Source organism: Astatotilapia calliptera, chromosome 6 (genome assembly GCF_964374335.1).
Source record: "Astatotilapia calliptera chromosome 6, fAstCal68.1, whole genome shotgun sequence".
Lineage (NCBI taxonomy): Eukaryota > Metazoa > Chordata > Actinopteri > Cichliformes > Cichlidae > Astatotilapia > Astatotilapia calliptera.
In genome coordinates this window covers 17,121,725-17,137,372 of record NC_137427.1, presented here as the reverse complement: position 1 = coordinate 17,137,372, position 15,648 = coordinate 17,121,725, and the positions used below count along the sequence as shown (strand labels likewise).

Here is a 15,648-nt window from a genome sequence, read left to right as displayed (position 1 = left end):
AAATTAATTTTCTATCATATAATCATTTTATTGTATCTGCTGTCTGCTCCTCTGCTCGAAAAATACATTACAGCCAAGATATTTCCTGACCTCATTAAGTGAAATGAACAACCAGTGCCTCCAGTTTCTTTTCTATCCCCTCTCTCCTTCTCACTCATGCTTCCTGTGTTAAATTTGATCTTCTTTTCCGCTATGACTAACCAGCACATCTTGTATTTTTGACCTATCTCATGCAACCTGCTGCATCACCGAATGCAAACTGTTTCAGTTTTAGTGACAACCGTCACCTTCCTCCCCCTCTTCACAGCCCACACATGCTCTGGCCTCTTCTTCACCGGGAGTCCGACTTTTAGGCAGGCCGGGCTTCATATGCAAATATAGCCTGAGTGGGCGGCAGCCGAGAGCCGAGTGTGCAGCAATGTGAGAACTCTTACAAGCCCCGCCCACAGCAGCCAGTTGCTAAGCGACCACCTGCAAGGAGGCGGGAGCGAGGAGGAGAAGGAGGAGGGGCCATGAATTCAACAACTGTTGCCCGATCTGAGCTCTCGCTGTGTGAATGCGAGTCAGCCGGCGAACAAGTGAGCGAGAGAAAGTGTGTGAGGTGCAGAGAGAGAGTGTGTGTGTGTGTGTGTTTGCGCGTGCACGCGTTTGTCAAAAGAGAGAGAGAGAGTCTGCGCTGGTGCGGGGAAAGCCAGTGCAGTGTTTTTAAAGAGAAAGACACAGCCTGCCTCGCTCCTCTGCCTCTCCGTGGACTATACCACTACCGGGGACTCACCCTTTGGACTATTCCGTCGTTTCCGCCTCCTGCCCTCACACTTGCCTTTGAAGGGAACACCTGTGCGCGTGAAAGCCAAGACAACGGACTTAGCCCTGGTAAACAGGGCGACTGGTTGACTTCAGTGGAACACGGTTTGGCTGGTGGAAAGAGGGAGACTGCCGATCATGGACTCCCCGCACTAGTTAACGGGGTAAGAGACCAGGGAGTGCAGCAAGCCTGCTGAAATGTGAGGGTGATAAAAGATGACTTGACAGAATGAGAACAAAACACAGAAAGAGGTCTGCAGGGAGAAGCTGCGGTTTAATGGAAGAAAAGCAGTTTACGCGTTGGGGGAAAGACAGCTGAGTTAAAGGGGAGTTAAGGGGGGTGATGCTTCAGCGGCGGTCCATTGTCCCCCGGTTTGTGTGTTTGAATGTGAGTGTTGCACGTAGTTGACCCTGCCTCACAGCTTGCCTGTCTGTGTTGCTCAGCTGTTGGTGTCATGCCTGCACACTCCTGTCTCCTCTCTTCTTTTTCCTCTCTCTGCTTTCCTGTCTCCCCCCTCCTCCTGTCATATTCCCTCTGCTTCATTTGCATCCCAGCATCTCTCCCTGAGGGTAATGGGATTAATTGGAAACTAGGGTAGCTGGAAGGAGACACGGAGAATGACAGAGAGAGGGATGAAAAAACATGTGAAGTGAATGTCCAGGTGTAGTTTATTTTAAAAAGAAAGAAAGAAAGAAACGGAAAGAACAGCAGATAAATGTGACAAAGTTGTTTTCTACAGTTGTGTTTATAAATGTCAAATAAATGTATCTATCTAATCATTATCATCATCATTTTGCGGCATTTCATACTTAAAAATTCCCATCAGCTGATATGAGCCAAAGTTCATTAATAACATCCCACAAAACTACAGATTGCCTGTCACATGACCACTGCACATATACAAACTTCTCTTTTTATACATTTAAATTGTTTGCAAATGCTATGATTTATTTAAGCACGCACACTTAAAATACATGGAGAATCCTTCCTGATATTTTTTTGCACACGTTCGTGTTTGCTGTAACTTTTGAGCGTATTTATTCAACTCTCCAAAAATAGAAAGGCAAGGGGAGTTTTATTTCTATTGTCAGTGGCAAAATATACATGACGTCAGACTCTGTAGTCACTTTGAATACACCTGCTGCTCTGTGACTGGACGTTACATAATGAGATTTGCCCTCTCTTAGTTGAGCAGGAAAGTTGCTGTCGATTCCACCCGGACCAAAAGAAACGAAAACATTCTCCGAAGATCTTTCTACTGAAAAGACAAATGTGTTTAAGGGCATACACTTTAACACATTTGCTTTTTACAGTAATTTGATGTTTGTTTCCATCACCAAAACCGTCTCATAGCCAAGTATTTGTACCAGTGCACCTGTATTTCTCAGGGACTAGAATAACTAGATTAACATGCAGTTCTGAGCTGTACTCGGTGAATGAAAGCTAATCTCCAGGAGTCACAGTCACTCCTCTTACACAATTTCTTCCGGGCCTTCCAACACACTGCTACTGAGAGAAAAGACACAACAATCGACAGACAAAACGAGCAATTATCTAAACAGGACCATTCATTCTGTAGCTTCTTTGTCCCTGAGATCATGTACTCTAGGTTTAAAAATAAATGAAGCTCCCCTGGCTCTCACCATTTAACAGTTATAAGTGTTTTAAAGTTACTTTTTAAAAACAGATAATAGGGTTTTAATGCAACCGCCTATGACAGGGGCTAGACCACCTGCTGAGTGTCTGCCAAGCAGCACGCTGAAATGCCTCCGTTCAATAGCCGACAGCAAGTGGGCTCACGAGCTGCCAGTTAAGAGAAAGACAATGCACTATGTTGAAGAAGGATGGTGTCCTTTTCCCCCCTTCTTTTCTTTGGACGCGAGTTTGATGACTCATAAAACACTCTAGACACAACACTCTCAAGCTGTGAAATAACGAACCTGAACAGTAAATTGGACAGCGAGTGTTAAGTACTTGTGAAACTCCAAATGAGTCAGTTTTTCCTCTTTTCTGGAAAGATAACTAACTTCTCTTTTTGTTGGTGACGATGATAATTCAAGGGAAGCATTAATCAGTGGATTGCAACGCTGAGGACAAAAAGATGAAACAGTCATCAGATTTGATGGTTTATTAATTGTTTAAGTATATAATGGATAAAAATATGATTGAGAGTAATTATTTTCTCCTTTTTTTCGTGTTTTATATCTCTGGGTTTTAGACTGATAAAGCAGTCGTTTGAATTTTCCGCATCTCTTACAGTCATTGACTGGAGTACTTACAGGAAAGCATGCGTGGTTTTGATATGACTTCTGCCAGCTAATGCCAACTCCTTTGTTTTGTTTGGCAGGAGCACATAGCACATGTCAAACCAAGGGCAAATGAGCTAATTCACAACTACCCACTTTGTGTGACAGCTTCTCATAATTGCACTTCCTCGTAACATATACCTTGGGTTAAACTTAAATGATTGTGACAGATGCTTACACAACTATTTTCATTTTAACAGTTTCATTTTTCAAGATGAAACAGACGGTCACTGGGCTTTAATCACTGCTCGAATTGGACCTGCTTTTTATATCGTTGTCATTATATATAAGATATATTTTTATTATTATTTATCATTATGAAGTGTTTGAAAACCGACACACATGCTTTATTGGTAAATATCAGTGTCACCAGCAACAGTGAGAAACAACATTTAACTAAAACTAAACTGATGTCCTTAGTTTTATGTTTTTTTTCAGTGTAGTGAAATTTATCAACTCTGCAAGCTTCAGGAGGCTTTGGTGCATGTTGAAATGAGGATGTGTACATGAGATGAAGTATTGTTTCTATTATGATATCTTATCTATCTGAACTTGTCCCTGATGCCAAACCCCCACATTATATTAAAAATAGAAAACTAACACAGAAACTGAAGATAAACCAAATTTGCACTTTTCTAGTTTCGAGCTTTGGCTTCAAGGGTCTGCTGGTACCAAGTACTGTAGGTAACCAACATGTACACAAAAGTCTTCCTGTCCAAAAAAAAAACCCCTGCCTGATGATAAAAAAGGGATGTCAGGATACCAGGAAAGTAGTAGTTTGCACCAATACCAATTAAAACTGCACGATTTTTGATACCCAATTAAATACCGAAACCAAATGATCATTCCACGTATTTAAACATAAACTCATTTATTAATTTTGAACGTGTTGACATGGTGATGGCAGATGTTTATTTAAATTGTTGACATTGTATTTTGTTGAGTTAACACAGAGTCAAATGTTAGGATGGTTGCCGAGTAGCCTGCTGATGTTACTACAAGGTATAACATTAATTAAGTTTCCATAAGAGTTTATATACTGTTGCCCACTGCAAACATTTAAGCCTGTGGCTGTTTTCTCAATGTATCACAGTCACAAGTGTCACATTAAGTAATGTCCATTTTTTTGCCCCAGTGGACCAATTGTTAAAATAAAAGAAAAAAGAAATTTCTATAGAAAATGTTGAAACATCTGACTGAAGCTTGAAGTTAAAATGAGAGCATCTGCCAACATAAAAATAAAGTTGAGTCACTTGAAACGTCACCAAACTGCTCCTCCCTTGCTCTTAGCTTCCTTCATGTCATTTAGTCTTTCAAGTCAAAGCGATATTTAATCCAAATATCAGATCAGTGCATCTTCAACAAAAACTAAACCAAAACTAAACATTGTCAACCAAATAAATAAATACACTGAGATAAGCCAAGTCGCTCTAAAACACTTCAAACTCAACTGAATCGAAACTAAAAATTCAAAATTAAAACTAATGACAAATATAACTCTGATCAGAATCATATAGCAGTCGTTTTTACAAGCTGCTTGTCCTCACTGTTTTGTCACTTTACAGACATGCAGTTCTCAAATTTATGAACACAATGAACTCTGGCACATTAATCATGGGATGTATTTCAGGTTCTCCCTGTTTTTATTAACTGAACGTACCTTGAACCGTCTAAACTGAATCTGATTTCATCTTCATTCAGTCAATTCAGAAATACAGAAGCAAATACTGACACGTGCACAGCGTTTTAACTCTAGGGGCGTTCGCGTTTCACTGAACGTACCTCCACAGAGTCTCCAGTGTGCGTCTGCAGTCCCTCCCTACAGTGTCCTTTGTCCAGTGTGGCATTTCTTGTAACTCAAGTAGCTACCTGAAACAAACGTCTTTTTCCCCCCCCATGTTTCCGTTATGGTTATGGCCTGGTGATGAATGCGCAAGAAGACAGTGAGGCTGTAAAGAGTCTCATGGTTTCCTCATGTTTCAGCATTTCAGTTAGACGTGTGTGTATTTGTGTGTTTAATTCACACAGCATTTCAAACAGCGTTGACCTAAACAAACAGAGTTTAAACATGAGTCAGATATGATTCAGGAAGAATAATGCTTACTGTTGAATCTGAGTAAGGCAGTTACACAGGCAGAAACATGCACATTAAACACAACGAGCAGATGTTTAAGGAATACATGTAGGTGTGGCTGCAACTGTCTCTCATCAACTCAAGGAAAACCGAATGGTTATTTGCTTCATAGATTAACCTAGTGATAATTTTGTGCGCCCCCCCCCCAAAAAAAATAAATGAGGCTACAAAGACGATCATCAAACAAAGGTTAAAAAAAATGTATTATTTGCTAACAAGTTATTTCACCATTTATTTATTTGTAACTGTAGCCTTTTAAGTTCTTATAAAGCCTTTTTGCACTCCATCTGTACCAGAGCTGCTTCTCTGACAGGATCAGAGGCTCAAGGTAATCAAAGCACCAGACGGCAACAGTCAAAATGCTGCATATCAAAGCGAAAGCTTAACTTTTCAGGTTTTAGGTGAATACTTTTGTGGCGCTAACAAACGAGGAGCAAATAGATGTTTGGAGAATAGAGAGTAAACTGAACAAAGAGCGAGAAATGGGGGGGGGGAAGCCTCTGCAGAGAAACGCCTCTTATCTCTGTGGCTCAGTCTGACAAACGCAAGCAGGGAGACACTGCAGCTCTCAGTCTGGATTTCCCATCCTGCTCTTCTCCTTCAATCCCATTTTCCATTTTCTCTTCCATCTTGCCCCCTTTCATTCTACCTCTCACTCTTCTACTTATCCTCCGGTCCTTTTACTGCTGACTCACTCTAAATCAAAGCTTCATCGGTTTGGATCGATCCACTCGACAGCAGTTCGTGCGTCTGCTCATCCAAACCCTCTTCAAAGTGGCGTAGCACTCCATCTTTGTTAAGCCTTCTCTTTGTACCGCACGACACTTGTTTTGCTCAATAAGACAACAAAAAGGTGGTTACTGTCGAACTAGTTATTCCACAAACCTGCAGCTGGAACAACACCTTTTTAAAGCCTTATTGAGACGTATAATCCCTTTAATCTGGCTTTGCTCATATGACATCCCACAAATATGTTCTTTAAATATCCTTAAAGGGTGGTACCCAGAAAAAGATCCTACTCTCTTAAAGTCATTACAAACTGCAATGTCTCCTGAATAAAATTAAACTTCAAATGATTGAAATATGTAAAGCAGTCGACTTGAATCAACTTATGTTTAAACCAGTCGTCGCCTTCTTTTAACATCACTTAATTCTTGAAATGCATGGCTGTCAACATAATTCTCCTCTTTACCAGAAGAGCAGATTAATGATTTGTTCAGCACTAAAATGGTATCGACCTTCAGCACTCAGCATAGACTAAATTGGCGCGAGAAGATGTGAATCTCTTTAATTGTGGTCATAATAACGTTGTAGTTGTTTTCCAACCTGCTGAATGAGAGACTGAAGTTGCTGTCACTATTTGTGTGAGTGTTTTGCATATGTGCATTGTGAGCTTTTATTATGCACAAGGATGTATTGTAGCCATGTGTTAATTATACTGAAAAAGACTCATTCAGTGTGCTTACAGCAAACTTTTTTTGGAAGAAATGTATGAGAGTGCACAGCTGCAGATGCAGAGTGAACACGCTTGATTTGGAGAATATTGTTGCCTAAGGCAAAGTGTGAATGCGCTAACGGTTTGTTTAAAATGTAACCAGTCTTTTCTTTTAACATTATAGGCAAAATAGTCCTGAAATTGCTTTAGAAAAAACATCTCAATTTTGCCATCTTGTTAGCACAAACCATCCTTGAAAGCAATTGAAATGGGAAAAGTTGCACTGTGACAGCTCTTTCTGAGGTTTAAAGAAATGTTACTAGGCTGTACACAAATTCTGAAAAGAAGGGTACTCTATCGTTCGCCTTCACTGACGCTGACACTGCTCGGGTTAAAAAGATGTAGAGACCATTCTGTGGGAGTCATCAATTTGTCCTTAATGTTCCCTCAGCTCATAACCCATAATAAGGTACCTGGACTGAGTGGTCACTTAGCAGTCTGGATTTTTGCAAAAACTTGCTAACAGCGCAAAGCGCCGATTAATTTAGTCGATACCTCCTCAGAGAGCCGCACCTCTGCTCATGATCGGCCTGCTTGTTGTTGTTGCCTCAGGGTCCAACATAACAACACTCTGGGGTCCTCTTCAGCTACAGCAGGCATCTTTCTTCTGCTAGGCTTTACTGCCCAGGCAAAGCAAATACAGTACTTGTAGCATACCCCAAGATAGGTTTACCACCACCGGATTCCACCTTCCTTCTTTTCTAGGACAACACCCAGATTCTGTAAAATCAAGACTGTTCAGATATCCCTATGTTCTTTATGCAAACGAGATACCAATCTCTCCCGTACGTCTTTAAAATCATTTCAAGTTCATAGGTTAAATGTATTTTTAACAAACCTGAGCTCTTTTGATCATAAAGCTTCCGTTTGTACTGGGATCCAAGACTTAGAGCTGTGAGTACATTGTTTTCTCGATAACTGAAACCAAATCATTGATTCACCGCCCGGCGTGTTGAGGTTTTCAAAGGTAAACTTAAACTTTTACTCAGCTCTTTTGCCAGCTTGAATATGTCTTCTGAAGCCTCTCTAGGACTGGGTTTGTGTTTTTTAACACCGTTTGATTGTGTACTTTAATCATGATGATTTACTATAGTTATAATTAATAGAGTTGATCTTTTTGTGCTGTACTCACTCTGTTTTTATGTTGTTTTATTGCCTTTATTCCCATTTTACCTGATTGAGTTGCTTTTGCATCTTGTATGTGGATGGGTCTTTTGACTTCATGTCACAACACTGGGAAAATGCTGGGTGTGAATATTAGTAGCAACACTTTGTGTAATTGTATAACAAGAACACATCTGGATGTTTCTCTCCTTTCTTATAATCTGTTACACACCCTCATTTTGTAATGAGAGATTACTGTGTACTGTTTGCCTCCCTGGTAACTAATACTCTAGTATTACAAGGGTAATGGCTGTGCAGTAATATCATTTGTATGTCACTGTGTTTTTTTATTGCTTAATCTTCTGACATGTTGCTCAACAACTCTAGCACAAAAAGCACATGACTCAGTGTTGTGAGTTTCAGGGTTGCGCACTGGCATTATGTCATGCAGTCTCAGCTGAAAAACTAATGTCACTACCAAGCTCAGCTGAAAGTTTATGATTGTAAAATTATTATGTTTATTTAAAAAAAAAACTCAAAAGTTTTGAAAGGAATAGCAGTGCTTATTTTAGTTGGTTTAATTTACATTTGGTTGCTCTCTATTTTTTCCCCTTTTGTTTCTCTCAGTTTCTCTCTGCTGTTCATTTTCTGTCTTCTTATCTCTTTACTCCTCGCTGCTTAGATTGTTGCAGTGAATATAAATAATGTCTGATATTAGTGCATTCTCTTCCTTTTCTTATACATGACTGATTCTGCACAATTCTGTCTGTATTTCAAAATGTTTAGTAGCATGTAATGGCATACTTAAAAACACTACTTATTATAAATAAATGACAATCAATCGACTTTATGTTAGCACATCTACAGTGATTTGTAGTTGGCTAGTTTGTTTTCAAACCCTGGCTTTACTAAGGGATGGCTGGATGATGAGCATACACACAAATACTGTAACACACAGGAAACTATCTTTAGCTTGCAAACAAATACACTTACTGTATAGTCTGCAGTGAACAGAAACCTCAACTAACAAAAGGCCTTGCAGGAAGGTACTGATTGTTCTCTCGCCTTCATCTCTCCATCTTGCTCTGTTGCTGATGTTGGCCTCGCTTGGGAGAAGAGCAGGAAAGGAACGATAGGACGTCTGTATTTTAACTGGGTCAGACCCCTGCAGCAACAGGCTCACGAAGAGATCAGAAAGTATTTTTCCAGTTTGATTTAAATATTGAGATCTGTGTATGACAACGTTCGTGCTGTGCAGTATTACAGCAGAAGCTGGATGCGTACAACATTGTTTAAATTGTTTTTAATGTTTATTTTTGGGGGGAGGTATTGATAATTTATGAATAATATGACTGATTTGGTCAAATCAAACATTTAATATCTGGATTTTAAAAAAGATCCTCTTTTGGCCAAATGTGCCAAATGAGATGTGAAGGCATGCCAGCCTTCAGATCGAACAGCTACATTTAAAAGTACAGCAGATCTTGGCATCCTCAGTTCGTCAGTTCAAAGCCAGTGGCAGTTCAGATGCTGTTTGGCAGGCCAGCTTTATTTTTTTATTTTTTTGCTTCAGGGATTCGAGCAACTCAAAGTGCTCGGTAGGCTCATGTTTTGGCAGTTGAAGCCCCCTGGCTGTTCTGGAGCAGGCGGGTATAAACAGAAGCGTTCAGTAAACGCATGCAAACATGCACTCATAGGCAAAGCTCCTTCCTTAATCATCACTTTTTTAGCAGTCTCATCAGGGTAGCTCAAAGTGACATGTAGAGTACAAAGTGTTTCTGGTTGAAGAAGCAAACACTGTAGGATGTAACTGTCCAGCAGCATCTTTGTCTCGAGTTTGCAGCCCAAATGATACCACGTGATCTTCCTGGATGAACTGAATGCCGAGGATGCGTTGGCACCAAATTAATTTCATTGTGAATATTATGAATACACTCTTTAGTAGTAATACATCAGAGGGAGAGGTTGGGTTGAGCAGGTTTGAGACATGGTTAGTGAGGCGAGGCTGAGATGGTGGGGGCATGTTGAATATGGAGATGCCAAACATGGGGAAAGGTGGAAGATTGCAGATGACTTTCATGGCTGTGGTGAAGGAGGACATGAAGTCAGATGATCCACTGTTTTGGTGACCCCCCCCCCCCCCCCCCCACAAAGATGATCTCTTGGCAAGTTTACGTTTTTCTCCCTGCAAACCAATATTTCATTATTTCATATTTAATTTGACTGTTCTGATTGGACCTTTCTGCACATTAATCAGTTACAGTTAAATCTCCCAAATGTATCCACAACTGTGGCGATGAAGTGAAATTATTTTTTTACATGTCTGTATGGAGATCTGGTGTCTGTTATATGCCGTCTTCATGCACCATATCACCTAATTAAAAGGGCAAGTCATGTGGTTTCTCTTTGTCATTTTGGCAGCTTGTATGTCTCCAAGTTACTTTCATTTCCTCTGGTCTTATCTTTAGGTTTGTATTCAGCGTATAACCCACATTGTCTCACATTTCGGTACCAAAATGAATGTAAATGACACAAAAAAGGCAGCGTGTCAAAATGTTTACTTTGGACAAAGTTTATTATTACGCCTTTATTACCACAACAATGCATGGTGTTCCGAGTAAAGTAAAGCTTTCCAGTTAATGTCAGTATAACACTGTAGTGTTGATGGTATATTCTTTGCATGGGCGTGATTTCTGACATTTCCAGCCTCTGCTGAGAAGCATTTGAAAAACCTTCTCTTGTCTCTTCACAGCAGGTGTCACGTCGCCCACTGTGTTAGCTTGTTCGGTTTTCTGAATTGTTGCAGAACAGAGTACCGAGAGTGGGGCTGCCTGCTTCCTTGCCGCACACTGTTTCTTTCTCTGCTGCAGGGAAGGAATGCTAAAGAGACCTTTATCCTTTGTTTTATTCTCTGTGACTCACACCCCATGTTGGCTCTTTGTGATGATGCAGTGCCTCAGTTTGTGTTGTAAATGGATAGGCTACTTTTTTTTATTTACTTCTCCATAAGCATACATGCAAAATCCTTCCTCATAATTTTATAATCATCTGAAACTTTGTTTTCCAGTGGACTTACATGCATAATTAGTCTTTGTTTATTAATGCTTTATAACAGCATTGTAATTTTCACAAGACCTTTTAAGTACAAACAGCATTTATCTTCTGTTATAGAATTGATTTACAGCATTTAAAGGAAAGTTATACAGTATGCAGTGTGATTTTAACTATTTTTCAGCTGTTAAACTCTTTGACCATCAAAATAAAACCGTTAAGCTGCTCTTGCACAGTCCATCCATCCATCCATCCATAACGGTTATTGAGTTAGGGTCAACAGTCCATCACAGGCCTAATTTATACATTAACATAATATGCGTGCCTTTGGACTGTGGAAGAAAGCCAAAGCATCATTGAAGCACTACACAGAAAGGCTTTTGTTTGAACCTGCAGAATGCTTTGTGACAGTTATCACCACTACATCACACTTCATCAAATGAAGCAATGGAGATATTCTGTGGAAACTTTGGGTATACTGTAGCTCCTCACTATTTCTGGTTTGAATCCAAATAAGCACATAGAGTTTTTGAGAGCGAGAGAGGTGCAGAGATTCTTTAATCCTTTGTTTGCAATGTTGTTACAAACTAACCTGACTATCCTCTGCTGTGTTGCCTGTCCTCCTGTCTTGCATCTCTTTTATTCCCATGGCTCATTCTTTGACTAATCTCATCCTCATACACACTGTACTGCTAGCTCCTTTCCAGTCTCTCATTGCATTGTTGCATTATTCCTTCACCTCCCTCGTTAGCTCGTTATTCACTCTCCCACCCACTTTTCCAATTTCCTGACTCTCTAAAACATATTACTTACCCTGCTCTCTCTTCTCGTTATCCACCTCTTCACCTGCCCCTCATTCTTTGTCCTGCTCCTCCATGTTTCAGCTGTTCGGTCATGCTGAGATAAGGCTTTGTTCTCTGTTGCATTAGACCAGATTTTTGGAGGGTGAAACAAGAAGGAGTGAGACCCATGACCTCTGGCCCATCACCCTTTCACCCCCGTAGACCTCCAGACCCCCCTGGTGTGAACTTAGGATGATTCCCACAGTGAAGGAATTTACTAAGTGGGAAATCAAATGACTGAACAGCCCTGCTAAAAACAGTGAACTCAACACGAACTCCACTGTCTAATATATAAAACATTATTCAGATATAAACAACTGCAAAACATTGAATGCCTCTGGTTGCATTTGCTCATTTTTGATTCTTCCTACTTGCAGATTTATGGTATATTATCTAGATACACTATCGTGCTCTGCACTGTAAAGGAGTAAAAATATTTCCATGATTTGCCATAATATAGTCAGTTAAATTGTTTGACCTCTTTATGCCTGAAGGTGAAAATAACTGTGACAGTGGTGGTATTCGTGAGAGTTACAGCTTTAGAAGACCTGAAATGTCAGACGACCCATAAAAGCATTCAATTTTTTACAGTTTTGCCCCCTTGGGCATTGTGGCTACTAAGCAAATAGGTGAGAGCCCTCCACTGGATAATCACTGCAGTGATTCTTATGTTTTGACTGGAAACAGGTTATTTAACCTTCAGTGATGCAGTGAGTAGTTTCTCATTGTAAAGAGACATGGACATGAACATTGTCATGGAAAACCTTTTACTGTGGCTTAGACGGGTCACGTTAGTGGCCTGCGTCAGATAAAAAAAACAACTTAAAGATGTTGCTGAAACTGCATGAATATAGGTTAAGAACTGTCCGATTTAATTTTTTTAATGATCGCAATTGGAGAAAATTTTGTGAGATTAAATCAGAAAATATCAGCAGTACTGTGTTTGAGTGTGAGCATTTTCACACTTACAAAGGGAATAAACAGCTGTTTAGCCTTAAGAAAAGCACTTATCAGTCAAATTAATCAGAAAAAGGCTTCAGTTTGTCAGGGCACATTAAGATTCTACTCTGAAGGGATCGAAAAAGGTCACATGGGCAGATGAGTCCAGATTTACCCTTTTCCAGAGTGATGGGCACATTAGAGTATGACGAGAAGCAGATAATGCCTTGTCCCTGTCCTACAAGCCTGTAGGGGCAGGATTATGATCTGGCATTGTTCAGATCATAATCTAAAGTCTAATGTTATGGCCCCAAATAAACGGAGGTCAGAATACCTGAATATGGTATCACAGATGGCTTGGCCACAACAAAGTCTAGATTTTAACTCCACTGACAGTTTTGGGGATGTAGAAATATATGTTTTGACATTAGATAAGCTTATGGAAATGATGCCGGTGTGTATGCATGCATTGTCTACTTCTGATAGCTTCAAAACACAAAAGTCTCTGATACTGAGGCCTGGAGGTGGTTCAGTTGAGGTCCAAAAATGCTTTAAATTCTCTGGTACAAACTCTAAAGATCATACTTTGATGTTTTAAACTTAAGACATTTGGGATATCATTCAGGGCAAATATTTTGTTTATCTTGTCTTTCGCTACTAATAATTGTGTGGCCTTGTTCAAACTGATGCTAATCCGTGCTTGTCCCCTTCTGGCTTCTGCAGGGTGCTGAGGAGGATCAGGTTTGTCCGGTCATCATGTGCACGCGGGCCTATCCTGACCCCGTCCGTGAGTGCCAGCTGTTCCCAGAAGAGGTGGAGGAGCCTGAGGAGGAGGTGGCAGACGAAGGCAAGGAGAGGGAATCGGACAGAGACAGCGCTGTGGAAAGCACTCAGGGTTCGGAAACCTCAGACGGGCTCACCAGACTGGGAGACAAGGAAGACACGCTAGGGGATCTCTTTTTTCCCGGGGAGAAGTAAGCAGTCTTGGGTCATTTTTAACTTACACATTCTGTTTTTGTCACTGATTCGTGATCACTTCACTTTCAGGTTCATTCAGATGTCTTTTAGTTTGTTTCACAGACTTTGCTCTGTGTTGTTTCTTTGAGCTTGATGCTCCTGTTTTGTTATATTCTCTAAAATTCCTAAGTCTGACAGCCACTGCCAGTTCCTCTATTTAATGCATTTATTCTCATGAGAAATATAAGTTCTAGAGTCAAAGTAAAGTAGGATCTGTTACCATAAAAGTGCCATTATTTGCATTACTTGCATATGAAGCAGTTTTGTTTATTTGGATGCAGTTAGAGCTCCGGCAGCACTTAGCATATACAGAACGACTTTATTACTTGACCCGACTGGAGCTTTACCATCTTCAGACTATAATCTCTTCTCTGTGCACACTGGGAGAAGTGGATGAAGTTGAGCTAGAAACTTCTCCATTTCAATTTATATCGAAAATAAAGACAACTTCAGATTATGGAGCCAACATCTCCCTCTCTTTCTTCAGGTGCGGTCAGACCAGTATCTCTGTGACCTCTGACCTGTCAACACGTTCGTCGGCTTCTCTGTACGAGGAGCAGTTTGAAGACTACGGAGAAGGGGAGGAGCCAGACTACACTCCCAGCAGCCCTTGTCCGGACGACGAGGCTCGTACCAACGGTTATTCCGACCTTGGCTCATCTGTGCCCTCGAGGTGGGAGCGAGCTAAAGAAAAACATTTTTTTTCATGTTGGGGTACTCGTAACTATAAGACTACGTTCTACATTCATAACTATATTCAGTGTTAATGCTGATCCTCAATATAGTGAAAATCGTGACATTAAAAAACATACTTGTACAGTGGGGCAAAAAAGTATTTAGTCAGCCACCGATTGTGCAAGTTCCCCCACCTAAAATGATGACAGAGGTCAGTAATTTGCACCAGAGGTACACTTCAACTGTGAGAGACAGAACGTGGAAAAATAAAATCCATGAATCCACATGGTAGGATTTGTAAAGAATTTATTCGTAAATCAGGGTGGAAAATAAGTATTTGGTCAATAACAAAAATACAACTCAATACTTTGTAACATAACCTTTGTTGGCAATAACAGAGGTCAAACGTTTACTATAGGTCTTTACCAGGTTTGCACACACAGTAGCTGGTATTTTGGCCCATTCCTCCATGCAGATCTTCTCGAGAGCAGTGATGTTTTGGGGCTGTCGCCGAGCAACATGGACTTTCAACTCCCGCCACAGATTTTCTATGGGGTTGAGGTCTGGGGACTGGCTAGGCCACTCCAGGACTTTCAAATGCTTCTTACGGAGCCACTCCTTTGTTGCCCGGGCGGTGTGTTTTGGATCATTGTCATGTTGGAAGACCCAGCCTCGTTTCATCTTCAAAGTTCTCACTGATGGAAGGAGGTTTTGGCTCAAAATCTCACGATACATGGCCCCATTCATTCTGTCCTTAACACGGATCAGTCGTCCTGTCCCCTTGGCAGAAAAACAGCCCCATAGCATGATGTTTCCACCCCCATGCTTCACAGTAGGTATGGTGTTCTTGGGATGCAACTCAGTATTCTTCTTCCTCCAAACACGACGAGTTGAGTTTATACCAAAAAGTTCTACTTTGGTTTCATCTGACCACATGACATTCTCCCAATCCTCTGCTGTATCATCCATGTGCTCTCTGGCAAACTTCAGACGGGCCTGGACATGCACTGGCTTCAGCAGCGGAACACGTCTGGCACTGCGGGATTTGATTCCCTGCCGTTGTAGTGTGTTACTGATGGTGACCTTTGTTACTTTGGTCCCAGCTCTCTGCAGGTCATTCACCAGGTCCCCCCGTGTGGTTCTGGGATCTTTGCTCACCGTTCTCATGATCATTTTGACCCCACGGGATGAGATCTTGCGTGGAGCCCCAGATCGAGGGAGATTATCAGTGGTCTTGTATGTCTTCCATTTTCTGATGATTGCTCCCACAGTTGATTTTT

General features: G+C 40.9%; 1 protein-coding gene across 1 annotated transcript in view; it reads left to right on the top strand.

The window, feature by feature from the left end:
* Positions 1-556: 556 nt before the first annotated feature.
* The window catches only part of rab11fip4b (RAB11 family interacting protein 4 (class II) b), a 36,129-nt gene continuing 21,037 nt past the window's right edge, over positions 557-15,648 (top strand). Inside the window, 4 exon segments of the mRNA XM_026170609.2 lie at positions 557-619; positions 621-968; positions 13,400-13,650; positions 14,181-14,366. Coding sequence (XP_026026394.2) covers positions 557-619; positions 621-968; positions 13,400-13,650; positions 14,181-14,366 — 848 coding nt within the window.